This window comes from Astatotilapia calliptera, chromosome 18, assembly GCF_900246225.1.
Source record: "Astatotilapia calliptera chromosome 18, fAstCal1.2, whole genome shotgun sequence".
In the NCBI taxonomy this organism is placed as follows: Eukaryota; Metazoa; Chordata; class Actinopteri; order Cichliformes; family Cichlidae; genus Astatotilapia; species Astatotilapia calliptera.
In genome coordinates this window covers 15,166,449-15,185,711 of record NC_039319.1, presented here as the reverse complement: position 1 = coordinate 15,185,711, position 19,263 = coordinate 15,166,449, and the positions used below count along the sequence as shown (strand labels likewise).

Below are 19,263 nucleotides of genomic sequence, written 5' to 3'. Positions count from 1 at the left end.
TTGATAAGAGCTGCGTTGCAGGTCAATGGATCTACTGAACATGCAAGTACAATGTAAATTAAGCAAGCAAACTCACCCCATCCAATCACAGTAAATCCCCACAGGCACTTTCTATTGGAGAAGAAGGTCATAAAAATGAGACTGTGGAGGTAGAGACCCTCCACGAGAATCCAGTAGTAATTAGTTGCCAGGAAGTACATAAACAAGGTCACGACCACCTTACAGGTAATCTATAGAGAGAAGAAGAAAAGAAGCAACAGATTTAAAGTTTAAACACATACCTTATAACTCTAACATACACCTATGGTACTCTGATTTCAGCTACAGGTGATAAACTAGAAGGGCACTTTCAATAGGTTTTTATGATGACACTGACATGGATTGTGGGCCTCTACAGTTTTCTCATGTCAGCGCTGGTTTCCTATGTGCCACAGAGCTGAATATCAAATACTGCTTGGTTTAAAGGCCACTGGAAGGTTTGGGTCCAAAATACATTTCACGCCTGCTGATACATTATGGACCATTCACGCCTCTCAAGTTGTCTGGGTACGGTTTTACTCGCTATCCCCCAGGGTCAGGACTAAGCATGGAGAGGAAGAATTTGGTTTTTATGCATCACACAGCTGAGCAGAAAAACACTTTGCACATGTATTTCACGAGACAGCTGAATATGAGCAGGGGAAACTGATCTAACATTGCAAACAAAGTCCTGCACACTGTCAAAATTGCATTGAGAAATGAATATATTTTTGCAATACTGTGCATCAGCGCTGAAATGAGCTCCCAAAAAATCCAGATAAGATGAAAAAAACTCAGCAGGACTGCTCCACTGAAGGCTTAGATATTTCTGTTTGCTACAACCTTGTAATAAATAAAATTAATTCACACATTAAGTGCTTTACCCATTTTTTTAAAATATATTTTATTTTTTTATAGTCTCCCATTTAATAATGCTCTAATTTATCTGTGTCTGCAGCTGCAACTTTTGTCTTCATGCATTTTTATGTCATGCACGTTTGACTGACCTCTTGTTGAAAGGTGCAAAACAATATGGCTTATGTTACTCATGTTCAGATTATTCACCACAGGCATGATTATTTTTCAGGCAGGATTCACTCCTGCTGCTTTTCGCCACACTGCTAATTGTTGAGCAACTTTAGAGGCACGAACGAGGTTAAAATCTTGTTAGCTGACCTCCAGCTAGTATAAACATGAATGATATATTGGCAATTTACAACTCTGATAGTGTCAGAAAAATGAAGACTCTCTCACCTGGCATTTCATTAGGTATACCTGTTCAACTGCTTATTATTGCAAATCAGTCAATCACATGACTGCAACTCAATGCATTTAGGCATGGAGATATAGTAAAGATGACCTGCTGAAGGTCAAACTGAGCATCAGAATGGGGAAGAAAGGTGATTTAAGCGACTTTGAATGTGGCATGGTTTTTGGTGGCAGACAGGCTGGTCTGAGTCGTTCAGAAACTGTTGATCTACTGGGGTTTTCCGACAAAACCATCCCTCGGGCCATCCCACATTTTGCTCATGGATCACTGTGTGAGTTTAGGCTCATTACTGTATATGTTGGTTTTTTAGCCAGACTCTTTTTCTGATAAAAAATAACATGTCTTTTTTTTTTTTACGGGTGGGGGGGATGAGAAAATTTCTGAAAAAACAAACAAACTGGGGCGAGTAGTTACAGAGATATGACTCCTTCCCAGACATAACCCATAATAGGGTGCTAACAATCCATTGTACGCATTTGAGCATTAATGGATTGCTGTTAAATTTTGTTGGTCCCCAGAGGGCGTGGATCAATTTCCTCCCACCACCAGCAAGTATACGTTTTCACTTATTAAGAAAGCTTCAGGTCTCAAGCGTCGTGGCCATCTGCCTTTCCCATTATAGGGTTGAGATTCTTGATTACAAAATTTAGCAATTATTAGATTATTAGATGGGTATCAGTGGAATTACAGACAAAAAGAGGTTAGCGTCTACCACGACTGGCTTTGGTAATCTTTTGAATTTTTTTTTTTTTTATCTAGTACCTTCATAAGTTTCCATGTGATCAGTAATTGTCTATTTATTTATTTGTTTGATTATTTTGATCATTTCTAAATATTTAAATAAAATTGAATTGAATAGAACTGAGTTTGTTTATTTTTAACAGGGACAGTGTACATTAATAAACATTGCTGTAATTGTACTAGAGTTAGCAACAGGTTAATATTCATCACCTGCAAACTAACAGCATTTCTGTTAACCTCTGCTGTGTTATGTTTGTACTGTAAATGAACCAAAACATCATCATGCTAGCGAGTTAAGACCAGATGATAAGTCTGGTAAATATGCTGCATGTTAAATATGCAGATTAAAAGCATGCAGACAGCACATACAGAGTCCACTGTGGAGTTTTTTCACAGCATCTGCGCTTCATAGTTACGGTGTTATATGGTCGACCAATGGATTATTATTGCAGCTTTCTGAAATGCGTCTGTTTTATTAAAACATTCAATTAAATAATAATTTAATTAAATGTTTGACTTCTTTTTATCTATATATATTTCTACCACAAATAAAGAGAATGGATGTAGTTCAGTGGCTTAACTCAGTTCTTACGCAATGTCTAATTATCAGTCCCAAGCGCACTAATTCACAAATGTTGTTCCTGTGTTATTCGCAGCCTCTTATTTTCTGTGTCCATCCCAGTGTCTTAATCCATTATCTGTATTTGTGTGGAACAAAGCTTTTGAACCCACTGTTTCAAAGTTCTGAGTGAAAATGTTTTATTTCATGCACAGAATAAAGTTTTGAAACTAAGTGCGTTATCACCATGCAACATACGGGAAGCACATTTTATATGTGAATGATCGGTGTCTCTCATGCCAATTGTATTAATCTTTAAAAGCAATGTGACATAAATGTATCAATAGACTACCAACAAAATTAACCGCAAACACTAAAGTTGGGACTCAAAGCACAGAGTACTGCACACAACTCAAAGGACGAGCGAGTGTTGTGTCTACAATTAACTTGCACTTAGCAAAGAACCAATTTTAAACAGTATCATTAAACCCATAATTTCTTTCCATTTCTTTAGCTGAATATACAAACAAAAAGTACGCACATAACACAGTCTGACAGGAATTTTTGAACCAACAGGTGATTCCCAAAGCTGAAAACTTGACATATTTCAACTGGTTTGCAGTGTGTCAAAAATTCTGCAGCAATATCTTCACAGAGAACAGAACAAGCATCCAAATAGGAATTTTGGAATCTCTTTAAGAAGCCTCGGGGACTATTCATGAAGACTACTTAAAGTTTGAGTAAGAGAGCTCAGACTGAGTTGAGCTTCCATACATCCTTATTAATAAAGTGCAATAAGTTGCTGCACCTAATTCCAATTTTGCTATAAAGAAGAAGGCTTTGCATTATATACACATATTCAGCCTGTGATTTCTGCAGGAGCGTCAGACCTTTTGTGATCGGACTGGTCTGTGGTTCAGACCTTACATTTTCTTTTTCTTAATTAAGAAAATAAGTGGTTGAAAAAGGTTATTTGCTCCATACATAAAATGATGAATTATGCCAGAGTACACACACCTAAGTTCCCTCATTGTGTCACACACAATATTTCACTTACTAAGCAGTTTGAATACAGTATAAGTCACTTTGCAGAGATACAGAGGATGAAAGATATCCCTAAATATATAGTGTAAATTGTTTGTGTATTAAAGCATCCGTGAAAAGTACACAGTCTTTACAAATTTTTTCAGACTTGACTCTGTTCAGGAAAGCCAAGTCCTGGCCTAGTAAAACCTTGGCACGGTGACAAGCAGTACAGTTTATTTGCTGCAGTACTGGAAAAGCAACTGAGACTCCTGCAAAACTTACCTAACACTTCCCATGCGGAAACACAACTCTTCACACCAAGCAACACTAATCAAATTATGTGTACACGTAAAGCAAACAAATCCTGACATTATATTTTTTTGTGAGTACTGCACGTTCACTGACTACGACAACAACTTTATCTGCTGCTTCTGTTTCTATTTGGTTTACTTACAAAATGCGTTTTGTCGGTTTGTGAGGCTTCAGAAATAGACTTGATGTCTTCCACACTGACTCCTTCCATGTCTAATGTCGATCCGGAGTAGAGAACAACGTCTTTTACAAAAATGCTTATAGCTCTTAGCATGTAGGACACAAAGAGGTGCATGTGGATGTAGTTCCTGGTACAGTGTAACCGTCTAAAAAAGAGAGAGAGAAAAAAAAGAGTGGTATGGTCAAATATCAGATATGTGAGAAATTTTTCCTATTTTTCTTTTTTTTAGACAGTTGGTACACCTCAATGTTAAGTTTGTGCTCGACTTTTCACACGCACACAAACAATACGCATCTTAATTAGAGCCAGCTGAATTCCACGCTGACTACAACACATTCTCAAGAATTAGGAGCTTGAAACACACAAATATTAAATCGTTACACTCAAAGTGAGCAGTAAAAACGAAATTGCAAGCATGTGTTGAAAGGGATCCAAATTTGCTTCCACGAAAGCACAAGTTTATCAGTCAAAAATTCTTCATTCTTAACATTTGTAGAAATGTTAACATTTGCAACTGTGAAGTGATTCTGGCACTGTGCTCCAAAGGGAGCTGCAGGATCAATAGCCATAAAGGCTACATTATTGCAGTCAAGACAAAACGTCAATGCTAAAATTTCTTGAATATTTACTAGTGCAAAAAAAAAAAAGACATGACAGTTTAAAGTCTAAATTTGTCAACATTTACTTGACGCTGACATTAGATCAGTGTAATTTCTACCCACTGTTTCTTTCTCTAAAGACTCTTTAATGAGCTGAATTCTTTGACGAGCAACCCTCAGAGAGCTATTGATTGAGAAAAACTAATCTAGCGTACATTTCCCCAGTGAAAAATTCTGAACACAAGTGGTAATGCAAAATATCCCCTCTTCTCTCTCCCTGGAAAACATTTATGAACTCTCCTGTCTAAAAGCTGATGTGTTAAAGAGGAGACATGGCTGGAGTGCTCTGAGCACAGAGCCAGAATGTCAGATGGGCCCCTGGGACAACTTATTAAACTCATTTTGCCCGTAGATTTCCTGGTGCCAGTTGGGAGCATTCCTAAAAACCTTCTGACTGCCTGCCTGTACAGTAAGTCACGCCGGTTGGAGCATTGGTAAACAGTTCCTTCCCATTGATTAGTGATAGTCCCTGTGCTCAACTAAATAAGCAAATAATAACAAATCTGCCCTGTGTTAATCAAAATGATTAAAAAAAACAGACATTTTCAGACTGAATTCAACCTTGTTTTAAGGTTTTTTCCTTTTTCATTTAAGAAAGTAGCCCTAAGGTAAGGCTGATACCTCTTATGTTTGTACAGTAGGAGGAGAGCTTTTCAAACACAGCACTTTGCTCTGAATTCACATCCCTTCACTCCCTTGTTTAGATGTTTACATGTGGGAAAAGGTGGATGTTGATTAGGAAATGTAATCTTTGTAAGCTGGGAGGAATAATAAAAAATAAAAACTCAGCATACACACTTTGGTTGTGTGTCAGCGAAATTTGAAATCAGCATGAAAATAACAAAGAACCTAAATGTCAGGCAATGAGGCATGCATTACAGCACGCCTGAAGGCAGGCTCCTCCTCAAAGGCAGTCATATCATAGTCTGTTAAAAGTCAAAGTAAAAGTCAAAGGTAATGCTTGATATAGATTGTGTGCTCCGTGCCGTCGCTGTGACACAACACATATATTGCGATGCACGATTATCCGGTGGAGTCGGGGTGGGGGTGATGGGGGATTCACAGCATGCCATCATGCTGTGAATCATTTGGACTCCCTGTTTTGATCCCTTCTCCAATTGCTCTAACCTTAATTTCTGACCTGATCAAACGCCCTCTCTTTTGGGAACATTTGTAGTTGAAAGTACTGATTGAAAAAGTCCAGCAGCAGCATCGACTCACCGAAAATATCCCAAAATGACCACAGCCACCATGAGCGACCCCAAAGAGACCGAGTACCCAACCGTGTAAATGAGATACAGACGGTGAAAGACGTCCTGTTGGAAAAGGATAATTTGTTAGAATATCAACAGACACATTATCCCCTCCTAATTGCATTGTTTGATCCGCTGTATGTTTTAGTCAGACATGCTAATCCTGTTTGTTGGAAAAATTTATTTAAGGATGTCTCCAAATAACCTGGTTTGTCACTGGAAAGCATCAGTACACTGGGCAGTAGTTTAATCCTCCAGCAGAAGAAGCCTGGCTGCACGTCACCAAGTTAATAAGTGCCAGGACCTCCTTGTGATGTAAGTTGATACTACACTGCTGTTATCATTTAGCATCAGGATCTTGTGCCAGAAAAAAATGTGCGTCTGCAGTATTGCTGTTTGCTTTAGTTCATGCACACATATTTATCATTATCTACTGCAACTGCTCCTCTGTTGGAACATCGATCTGAACATTCGACGTCATACAGATGACAGCGGTATCGTATCGTTTCAGGCCAGAAAAGGGTGACGATCAAAGCATGACAGCTTTCACGGCTTCCTCACAGCCTTTGAATGTTTTCATTTATCAATATTTTTAACAAGTTTTCCATCCTTCTTACAAGAGCTATTTACTGCCAGCACTGACATCTAACACCCCGAGCGATGGTAGAGGAACTCTGCACAGGCACCTGCGATCAAGGTCACATCTAGCTGTCAGTCACACTGGGTTGTAGTAGTTCTTCTTCTTTTAACTGTTTCCACACGATGCTTTGCAGTGTAATGGTGCTGTTGGTGCTCATGGTATTACAGATTATGCAACACATAATCCTCTTTATTAAAGTTAAAGATTTCCATTTTGTAAGACGCTTAAAATGTGCAACTGTGTCAGGATACACAGCAAAGAAATACTATCAGCTGACAGGTCTGCTATGAAACAATGAAACAAATACAACAACTATAAAGACCTCATTATGATAATTAATTATAACGTCAGGTAAATGACAACAAAGCTCTAACATTAAAACATTAGCTGAGCTAAATATACAACACACTCCACCCTGGGCCTAAGTATGTCAATTTTTATGGTTTGGCCTTAGAGAAGAAAAATAATAATTCTACAGCATAAAATGGTCATAAGAAATTACCTTTCACTGCAATAGCCTCAAATCAATGAAATAGATTGCACTACAGTATGAGGTGCAACTTCATTAACCCTTTCCAAACCATCCTAAAAATTTTGTTAAAACCTTCTCAACTCTTCACTCACTGACTTTTATATTATAGATTTCATGCACACACTTGGAAATAGCATATTATATATTTTTTTATATCGTTAGCTTCATAGCATAAGTGCCTAAGTCATTGGACTTAGTCCAATGACTTAGGCACTTATGCTATGAAGCTAACGATATGTGTGTGTTGTCAGACGTAACTGGCCTACACAGGTCTGGCCTGCCCTGACATATATCCTATCAAACACCTCGAAGAGACCTGTAATAAGGTGGACCCCTGACTAGCATCCAGGTCTCGTCACCTATTAGTGATGCTGTCGAGGTTATATCAAAGATTTGCAGCAAAGTCTTCCCAAAATGGTCGAGGCTGTTGCAAAAGCATAAAAATGTTTGCTAATGCTCCACACTAATGGTTTTCAAAGAAGATGAAAATCTAATCGGTTCTTCCTTAATCCAAGAGAACATTTGTGCAAGATTTGACGATACTGCATTCACAAGAAAGGATGCATAAAAATCATTAAAATCGACGAATGTAGCTGCATGACTCAACTGTGCAACTGCGGGTCTTATTATTGTTAAGTTACTCAACTGAGCCATTTCTGGTGAGTTCTTAGTGGTCTTAGATTTGCGAGGGAATGACTCAGTTCAAGACTAATCTGGCACTGTTTTCACTTTGTATTATAACATAAATTTAGCCAGTTACAGCCATTTTATCACAAAGCGACCACATGAATATCCTTTCATTATCCCCTCATCATCTTCTCAACATTTCAGTAAATACGATCAGACTTTATTTGCATTGCACATTACTAAGAAGGCATGCTGTTAATTTGTTACGCATTTCAAAGGAAGTATAATTGCAGGGTACATTTTTTTCTTAAATACCTTAAGTGAGACAATTTGCTATGGTGCTGCTGTTAATTATTTTGGTGGGAGACAGTGTCAGCATGTAAATGGAAATCAGATGGATCTTACCATTTGATAGCTTGGGTTATATTCGGGGAGGTGTTTTGAACATTCAGTATAATCGGCCCATGTTCTGTTGGCTGCTGCCAGCTGCCATATCCCATTGCTGTCACACTGACGGTGTGCTAATCCTAGAAATCAACAAAAGAAGTCTGTTTTTAATTACAGATTTAAAGCTGCATAATTCAATAAATTGCCAAAGCAGGTTCAGAGAGAGCTCGAGTTATAATTTGCAATGAATTTGCAGAGCGCAGCCTAACTCATTTTAAAATTCAGGGATTTAACTGCTTACTGTATCCAGGGCCAAGCTTACCTTTATGGTTGAAGTCAAAGATATACTCTGGACAGGGAGTGGATATTTTCCCAGGAGGCCCTTCAGGCCAACAAACAATGCCATCCCAATCTGGTGAGCAGAAACCATCTGCAGAGAAAAGAAAAGAGTTGAATTAAAACCAAATCCTGTCATGACTATAGCACTGCAGTAATGGTCAGTAGGCATTTCCAAGATCTGCTTGTTTTCAGGGTTTTTGTTTGAATTTTAAAAAGCAGACACACGATACATAAACAGCACTGGAATGGCACTGCAAAAGCAGCCTTGTAATTTCATGTGTGGCATAACTGACCCCCCCCCCCCCCCCCCTTTTTTTTTTTTAATTCATATTTGTTCTACTTGTGGGAAATATGGGTCACCAAAAGAAAACACATGCCTGTCCACTTCCCATCTATTGTCACATAATTAAGACTTGCAACCATGGAATTTCCCGCATGCTGACAACAAGTTGTCCATTGAATCTGGTGTGGTGTGTTCATTAAGGCTTGTTTGTTAGCTGCCGGATATTTCCATAACTGCTCCGTTGTTGATAACACAACAACCATTATAATGTTGTATGGAATTGGTTTTAGCATGGATCTTATTTAAAGACTTCCTGCAACACTAGCTGCATTGTAGTGCCCTAACTGGCAAATTATGGTTAAATAACAGCACTATATTATATAATTCACTTTCAATATGTATCATATGTTTTGAGGTTTTTTTTTAGATGGATCACATTCAATTAATTAACAACATCCAATTTGATTATTCATTTACGTACAGAGTTATGTCTTGCTAGGGTGAATGAAATTTTAGAGAATGGGAAAAATGGTGATAAGATGTAAAACAAATGTCTTATTTGGCCAATCATTATACCCAGTGCAACAATTTTATGTATATTTAAATAAATTTTTTGAAAATGTAAAATATTTATTTTAAAAATTTAGTAATTAAGTTGAAAAAAAAAATTCAAGTTCTCATTACAATTTACAGTCCTCAACATGTTTTAGACCACCACCGACTAAAAGGTTTGTGCCAGTCCTTCCTTAAATTAACAGTATTTATGATTACCAAAATATTGTTTTATGTTCTATAACAGCTAATCCAACAGTACAGCTGTGCTATTTAATCAAAATCACATTTTTAGTGCTAAAGTATAGTTATTCTTAATATACATGAATTTTCAGATTCACTGTTTTTCAAAACAACCATAATAAAACATGTAATTTTGTAATAAATGATTAATTTATGGTTCTCAGAATTCTCTTTTTTTTCCTGTTCAAATTTAGGTAAAATTTGAATTCAGTCATTTTTAGTTTTCAGTTTTGTTTTGTTTTTTTGGGGTTTTTTTTTTATGAGACGTGGTCTAATAAATGTGTTAGGAACTACAATTTTGTATCAGTCTGGACTTAGGTGACCATAGTGGTTTGGGTGATTTCACTTTATTAATAACAATAAATTATATAGTAAAGAATTGACTAATAATAATAATAATAATATAACAACAACAATAATAATAATGATCATGATCATGAAATCCCATATTTGCATTCATTTTTTTACATATAAAAATATCACATGAAAAACAGTTATTGCATATTTCTCTTTGAACAACAGAATTGGTTAATGATAATAATTCTCTCTCTCTCTCTTTTTTTTTTTAAATGAGGCTGATTATGAATGCAAAATTTTTTACCAGGAATCATTAAAGCAAAAAAAGTTTTCTCCACATTTTTACAAGATGCATGGTGATCCCGGTGATCACAACAGAAAATTTTGTGTCAAATTATTAGCAAAGACTGTGCTACATTAAACTTTGCCATAATGCATCTGTGCTAAGTTCAGACAAAGAACTTTACGTTCAAAATGGGGGGAAAACCTATGAGTGCACACAGTCCCCTAATTCTCAGCTAAACCGTGGAACGGAGCCTGCTGATAGTGTGAGCGGAGTCCCTTTCACCACAGATTCTTGGCAAAACCTCTCTTATGGCTTGGCATTTATGTTGTATTATTGAAAACATCTGCCCCACTTTGACCACTAATAAGTAGGTAAGCATAGAACTAAAACTCTCCTCTCTTTGCAGTAGATCCATTATTTTCTCATTCCTGTAATCAAACTTACAAAGAAACATCTGACAAAATGACGACTTGCTTTTAACTGCTTGTCACTGGGAGCACAAAATTAAAGAGTAGACTGAGTGGAGCTGACTGATTCTTGCAGATGCATGGTGGGAAAAAAATGCGTTTAGTTTTGAAAATCACGCTGACCACACATCCTGGGAGTAAAAGTGGAATTGCTGCTTGCTTTTGCCATAGGTTTTACTACCATAGGACCACCTACTAACAGGCTTAAATTAAACACACAAACACACAGACACACACACACATACAATTTCCTGTAAATTTTTTGACCACAATTTAAATATAAACGTGCCTACGGGGGGACTTTGGTATTTGTGATGTCACTGGGGTTTGAAGAATGTTTTTTTCTCCCCCAACTCATGTGATTCTGACCTGCAGATGTCAAAACACTCACTGCATGCAGTTCCTCCTGATACATGCAGCCTTTTATAATGATTCCCCAAGTTATTCTACACCCAGACCACAAGCTTGAAGGTTGAGCTATTTTCACACTACAAGGTCTGGGGATTTGAACCCACATCCCTCCACTGTCCTCCCCAGGCAAACCTCACTGCATCCCTCAAAGAAAACCTTGTCCCAGGCATCAAATGGTGAATTTTACACATTTGAAGCCCAAATGAAGCACAACGGCTTTTCCTTTCAAGCAGCACTCAAAGCTTTCTTAATTAACACATAATTTTGGATAGTTTTTCTACACTTTCTGCATTTTACTCTGCTGCCATTTGAAGCCGTCGTAATTCCTAATCTCCAATAATAGTTCAAAAAGCCACAGGATTACAGTTAAAGAGCCAGAAAAAAAATCCTGGGAGATTAGGCAAAACAATTACAGATATAAATCTAAAGCTAGTAGTTGGTGCAATCAGTTTATCTCAACCCATGGTTTGAAGTTCACGCCACAATGCAAAAAGGAAGGAAAATGTCTCTTAAAAAGTGATTTCTGCTGAAATCTTGATGACTTTTTCAAGGAAAATACTGACATCCTTCATCAGAAAGCGCAAGTTCGGTTTTCTTTGAACTTAATGGCAAAATCTTGACAATATCTATAATTTTACTCAACATCACAGCAAACCCACTACCCAGATTTTAAATGACTTCCACACTGCATAATTACAAACAGCCAGATGTGGCTCTGGAGTTCAAATCAAATCGAAATGAAGGTTAAAGCAATTCATCTGGCATTACAGGGAAAAAGAAAATCTCAAAACAAGTACATGCAAGGAGCACATATGTGCTTCTCAAGCCGTTAGTCTCCACCACACTGGGGGACTTAACTGAGGACTCTACTCTATATTAAGGTAATAGGGTTATTCTAATTTCTTCATCTGTAATGTGATTGAACAGACATGTGCAACCTTCCAAAAGAGGTCAGCAAAAAACCACTACATGCAGGATGAGTCACATTCGGCACACCAGCATCATCAGGTATGCAGGTCAGCTCTCTTGTGCTGATGTACCCCCTAAACAGCACCTCAAGCATTTCACAGAATCCCAGTCAGGCATTCCCGATGGGCTTGTTAGAGTCCAGATTGAGCGCCAAAGTCTCCCCTAATGTGCAGACACAGGAACATGCGAGTGCAATAAGGCCGTGGTTATCAACTATTTATACCAGATTAAAATATAAATGTACATATAGTCCCATATGTCTAGTCAAGATAGTGCAAAATGTTAGGTTTTATCCCATTGTTCGTACTGAACATAGCATGCGCTCGGAGGTGCATGCGGACATGTGACACCAACCTTTCCTGTCACTACAACATGTCAGGATAGATTCTCGTCTGCGAGATCTCTGATGTTTCACTGATTGCTCTCCTCTGCATTGGCGCCTATAGCCATCTTGTTAAGCGTGCTGTAAGAGCTGGAACATAAACCCTAAGCAAACAAAATCTGCTGCTCGGCCCTCTGCAATTCTCAAAAGTAGCAATTCTGACTTTTTTTTTTTATCTAATTTGAGCTAGTGGATATTTATCAAAACCATGAAAAGTTGGGACATACCACATGGGTAATGTAACTACAGGGAACAGTCAACAATAGCTTTTGTGTTCTGAGCCAGGAAGTAAACGTTTTTAATTATGTGTTTCATTTACAAGGAGTATCGTTTGGAGGGCAAAGAATTTCATGTGACCACAATGCACTGGGGTTAAAGAGAAAATAATATGATTGGTTTGGCTGTGGAATTCCTCTCCAATCAACTGGGAGAATGACAGCAACCACATGACGATACAGTGTGCTGGGGTCTGCAGGAAAATGGCATTCTTCAGATAGCCATAAATATTGAAAAACACCCCAGGACCAGGTTTGCCTTCGAGCTCAGCCTTCGGAAAGCCACAGAGAAGACAAAGGAAACAAAGCTGAGGTTTTAAATGTAACCATCAACTTACAGTTCACAAAAAATGTCTTGCAACTGCTCCAAGAATGGGCCGTGATTTTAACATATCAGCGAAATACAGGCAAAACGGTCCCTTTAATTTAAATATTTACTTATTATGGTGAAGTATGAACATCATCAGTTGATTAGTTTAAGCTCTTATAATCAACAGTCACTCTCAAACAAGTCACCAATCACATTCAATCAACATGGCGTCTCGATGGACTCTTTACTTTCAAGCTTGTGTTCATCATGTTGCTGGTTATGCAGTTTACTTCCACAGTTCTTGGTAAACTTCACTGTTGATTGGTTTCTCCCTCCATACACAGCCTTCTCTCGGTACACCTCCCGTGTCTGATGGCATCCTCCGCCTCATACATTATATTTCAGCTCGGCAGCCATGTGCAGCCTCTGGGGGATTTACTGCACTCCACATTGAACCTCTAGCTTCAGCTAGAATTCACTGGGGAGCTTCCTCACAAGCGGAAAGCCCCAAACTATTTTTAAGTGATAACGCCTTTGACAAATGTGCCTGTGACAGAAATCTTTTAACTAAAAAACCTTTAACAGGTAGTGGAACATCACACTATTGGAAACCAATAATAAAAGGCAAATAAAGCGGCACCTTCCAAACGCATGATCCCATTTCAATTTCACGCATTCTGCTTGATTAGTTTCCTCCAGTTTTTAGCTATTAGTTATCTTGTAATAATAATCTGTAGCTAAACAAGACATGTTATTCGATATACAGAAGCTATTAGGGACGACTTATGGATTTGTATCTGTTATCTCTCTAACACACCCCTTTTACTGGGTGATTTGCATGACAAACATTGAATCTGTGATCCCTTTGTTACTCTGCTTTGGAATGAGGAGAATCACAATCCTGCTAACAGAGTAAACAATGAACCAAAAGCAAACAATGTCCTGTGCATGCGCTAAATGTTAATCAAATCTGCACTATCATGCACACGCACACCTGGAGGCAATGTTCCTATTTTAAACCACAGCACACCTTGATAAGTGCGTACATGTCCCACACCCCACCCCTCACACCCCACTTTCACCACTTTCCCCAGTCTAAAAAATGGAAGGGGCTGGGGTCAGGTGTGCAGATATGCCATTTAACCTAGTTTTTGTTTTTTGTTGTTTTTTACAGATTTCAGCTTTTGCAAGAGAAGCGGTGCACATCCATTTCAAGCCCCAGGTTAAAAATGAGTCTCCAGCTAAAAGACATCCTACAGGCGATTTAAGGTTTAATTCTGGATTTAGGGATCTGTGATTTTTTTTTCACATGACTGCACTCAATCCACAGCTGTAGCACACAATGGAATATGTGAACAAATATTAAAGAGCCATGCTGGTTTATACAGATATTCCTCCGGCCCCCTGATGATGAATCCTACTTAAATCTCCTATGTGGCTGTTGACCATTTTGCCATGAAATTCAATACTGAAAGTTCAAGTCCCCCTGAAGAATAACAGTATTGTCATTACAGACTCACAAAGCCACTCATACGGCTAAAGACTGACAGATTTGTTTCTGTACTCACCAGGAATCCTCTGCTTTGCCTTGATGATGGCCTCACATTTTTGCTTGGCTCTGTACAAAAACTCTAACTGTTCCTCTTTTGTCAGCACATCATCGGTGTAAACCTGCAAATCAGGGGGAAAGCCTCAGAGTTAACGGAAGGATATGGAAGTGGAAACAGGAATAGTGTGAAAAATAGATACTTTCAAAGAAAATTTCCAACACAAAACATCTATTACAACTCAGCTACATGGCAGTTAAAATGACAAGAACAACATAAAAGTGTAAATATTTCGCTGCAGATGTAGACTCTCCTCTGGATCTGAAATGAGCATGAAAATCAGTTCAGACTTAGACATTAATTTCTCTTTACAGCTGCTTCAAAACTGTCAAACTGTCTGGAACCCTGCTCCTGGTGCTGTGGAGAAAAAAATTAAATCCAGTTTCCTACCTCCAAAATTCACCGGATATGAGTGACAGTAATACAGTGGATAAATATTAGAAAGTCCCGTACTTTGACCACATCAGTGGATTCATTGAAGAGTTCTATCAGTCTTACTGTGATAAAATGAAAGCTAAACTTCCCTGACTCAACAGCATCAGTTTCACTCGCAGCATGCAGGCTTATTCCAGCGGTAAACTGATCGACATGAGGAAAATTTTAACACTGACAAAAATTACATTTTATTCCATGCAGTTTTTTTTTTTTACCCCTTATATATTTTCAGCTTCTGAACGTTTTATATGAGGGTGACGTGGTAACGCAGGTGTGGTTTTCCAGTCAGGGAAACTTTTTCCATTCTAATAGGTCACACTGACTGACTTGCTGTTTGCCTGTGGATCACTTTCGGGCATTGACAAATGTGACTGTACTGAAAACGACAACATTCATTTTTAACAGAGCATGACAAGAAGAGTTGAAATGAAAAAACAGGCCGCCTAAACTAAAGGCTAGATCGCCAGGATATTTAATGCTGTCATGTAGGCAATATCATTGTTCTCTGAGCCACACTGCAGCAAAACTATAAGACGCACACCATGAGACATAAACTAACACGTATGCCGTACAGAGCGCCTGGAGGTGCGGCTAAAAAAAACCCACACACACACAGTCTTGTTTTTTTGGTCCAGTGATCCAGAGCAAATAGTGCAAATTAAAGACAGACGTTTACTCAGAGCAGCTGACTGCCTGGCTGCAGTTGCATCTGTCAGTTTCAGACACAAATTACATGTCTGGATGTGAAGAAATCAAATTTTGCTTCTATGAAAGCAAGAAGCAGAACACTTCAAATAGTAACGAGTAATTGTTTTACTGATGAGCAAGAGACAGCAGGGAGAACAAGGTAAATCTATGCATAAACAATTCACCTTTCTAAACATTTATCACAGTCATTTTGGATCTAGAATATATATTTTTTAAACGTGACACAATGGAATATATAACCATGGACAGATAGCTGCAGGTACAAAGTAAAGGTGGTGTGGAGACTTGCTTGTCGAATCTCATTGTGATATAATGATCATGCCTGATTCTATCTCTAAATATAAGTAATATAATTGATTTTCTCTTGTTGCCCTGAAAAATCTTATTTTAGTCTCTACAATATTTGTTAATTTGTTCAGACAGATGTTAACTAAATAATTTGTGTACCTTATTTTTAAGGTATGCTTGTTATATCTAATCAGTCAATCACATGGCACCAACTCAGTGTGTTTAACCAAGTAGCCATTATCAATTGAGCATGAGAATGTGAAAGAAAGGTGATTTCAGTGAATTTGAATGTGCCAGATGGGCTGGCCTGGTTATTTCAGAACCTGCTGATCTCCACAGAAAATATCCAATGTTGATGTCAGAGATCAGAGGAGAATGGCCAGACTACTTTGAGCTGATAGAAGACAGCAGCAATTCAAATGACTACTTGTTACAAACAAGGTATGCAGAAGAGCATCTTCGAATGCACAACATGTTAAAGCTTGAAGCAGATGGATACAGCACCAGAAGACTGCACTGGGTACAGCTCCTGTCAGCTAACAACAGGATACCGAGGCCATAATTCACACTGGCTCAACAAAATTGGACAACAGAAGATTGGAAAAACATTACCTGGTCTGATGTGCCACATGAAACAACATGAAAGCTGATGTTTGCATTCTAATATTTGTGTTCAAGCCTCTAGCTATAGATAAAACATCTTATGAAAAATAAGTTTTAGTAATAAGACTTTTACTCTTATACTCTTTTTTGTGAGTATAGAAATACTGGAAGTGAGCTTACTCATTCTGCAACAGTATTTTATATTGTATTCTTCTTATTTATAATTTAGTACAGCCAATTGCCGTGGTGTTTATTTAAAGTATATGAAATGCTGAAATTTTACAGCAGTAACAGCAGTATAAATGTTGAGAACCAACCATAAAAAGGACAGTACCGAAACACTGCAGTACTGAAATAAATTACAAGAATTTTACACTGGTTCCCGAGTACAACATTTAAGAGAATGTACTTATTTACTATAACAGTTACTATAGTAGATGTACAGTCTACTAAGAAGTATTTATATTTTTGCAGTTGGCAATACAGCTCCGTATAGGAACCAACTGTTGTATAACCTTTTTCAAGACTTTTTCAGCCGTCTCTTGTGCCTGTTCATAATGAGAAATATAATAAATAAGTACAGATAGGAACAAAGACATGTATACTTTGTTTCTAACAGAAGTACGCAACTTCACGAGGTTTAAATTTAACTGTAAATACCAAGCCGTTGTGGGTTTGCTCCATACAAACCCACAATACCTCAATCCATCAATATTTTCACTACTTTCAGCCCTGAAATAAGGATGTCCAGTCTGAGAACTGAATAAGGTTACAGAATGAAGACGTTTATGGCTTTGCACAGTAAACAACCACAGATGGAATAACATTTTACCGCAGGCGAACAAGGATAGATACTACCTGTTTACTGTACTAACTAAGCCAATATAGAATATTCCACTGACAGCTTCTGAGACGTTCACACTATTTTCATCTGAAAAGCTGCCTAGTCTTACTTTAGGTAATGACCAATAGGTAATCAGAAACAGTGGATGTGGAAGTTATTCTGGTAAGAATAACACCACTATCATTACTCTTTCTATTTGCGGACAGGTGACAAATTAAAGGAAAAACACTGAACGTCTAACCTCTACATTAAGGGGACTGTTATGCTGCAGAAGGCGTTATCACGATCAGCTTTATCTTGAGATCATATATTTCTTTTCCGATACGAGCGATCACTTCCTGCATAGTTATTAAGGTGCAATAACATGCACCAGGTTTTAAGGTAGTTATAGCCTTATGAGAGAATTTGTACTGGCAGATAATTTTCCTCATCACCACCGTAAAACACCAAATGAGGGCTCTTTGGGGAGAATAAGATTTGGAGAATAAGTGACAAGGCTAGCTGAAGCTGCATAATGTATTTTCACCATTTAAATAATTGCATGCATTATGCTGATATATGTTGAATTTTTCCACACACTTCAAATCAGTGTGAAATATTGCAATTTCTCTAAGTTATTTCTGCCATTTGAGTGAGACTGCTGTTCCAGCACATTAAGAACAAACATCCCAGCCTTTATAGTGGTGTTTAAGCCCCTGTGAAACAGTAAACCAAAATGAGGCATGGAGTTTCAGCTTTCTGTCTTAAAAACCAGACTCCTGCATCCAGGGATATAGAGGAGTATCATTTACCATTTCAAGAGGAGAATCTTGGGTAATATGTATGCCCCGTGATTATTTCTGAAAACTATTCCTCCTCCACTGGCCAGAGTCCAAACCTCCAAAGTAAACACACCTCTCACAGGGAGAAACGTGGACATTCTTATTTACTGCATTGCATTCAAAACACAGTATTCTTTTTGTGAAATGCTTTTGAGTTTGTGCCAAAATGAGAATTAGAAAAATACACAACATATAAATATGTGTGTTTTCATCACCGGTCGCTAGAATACAAACTCCACTTGGATAAACCACAAGTTTCTATTTGTCTTTGCAAACTGCAGCTTGATGACTTAAACTGCAGCCCTCTGCAAGAATATAAGACCAATATTGAGAGAACTGTATTTAGGGTGCTCAGTCAAGAGAGTGTTTAACCGCTAGGATGAAATGCTAACATTATACAGTGTGGGAGTGAAGGCACATTTACAGTTTAGTTTTAGTTTTCTATTTTCAGCATTTGGTCATTAATGCAAGTTGTATTTATCTGTCAGAGATTGATTTGTCTGGCATGACAGTTAAATATTTTCAGTGTCCATTTGTTGATTTTCAAATAGTTTGCACCAAAGGTTAAAAAAAATTCTAATAAACTGTCCATCAGAAATGTGTCATATGGCTAGACGCCATGCATACATTGAGTGGAGACACTGGGTTTCCACTGCATTACCAACAGCCTTCATTGCGGACTGCTTTGCGCTTTTTATTTCTTCTTCTTTCTTTTTTTGAAGAAAGTTGTGGCTAACCAAAGTCATTTCCTGTAATGTCCTACACGGAATCAGAGAGTCAAATGGTGGAGCTTGTGAGGTAGACTTTCATTAGAAAAAACAAAACAAAAACTCGAGTATCCAAAAAGTTTAAATGAACCACAAAAACCACTGGATTCAGTGGAGTATAATTATCTGCAGTGAGTCAACAGTGTATTTGGATTCAAAATAAAGCTCAGT

At 37.9% G+C, this 19,263-nt stretch overlaps 1 protein-coding gene across 1 annotated transcript in view; it reads right to left on the bottom strand.

Annotated features, from left to right (window-relative positions):
* The window catches only part of pth1r (parathyroid hormone 1 receptor), a 44,199-nt gene that overhangs the window by 6,033 nt on the left and 18,903 nt on the right, over positions 1-19,263 (bottom strand). Inside the window, exons 2-7 of the mRNA XM_026150317.1 lie at positions 14,588-14,690; positions 8,528-8,635; positions 8,224-8,345; positions 5,988-6,082; positions 4,069-4,252; positions 77-230 (exon numbers count right to left, since the gene is read on the bottom strand). Of these exons, the coding sequence (XP_026006102.1) occupies positions 77-230; positions 4,069-4,252; positions 5,988-6,082; positions 8,224-8,345; positions 8,528-8,635; positions 14,588-14,690 (766 nt within the window). The remainder of the gene's footprint in view (positions 1-76; positions 231-4,068; positions 4,253-5,987; positions 6,083-8,223; positions 8,346-8,527; positions 8,636-14,587; positions 14,691-19,263) is intronic.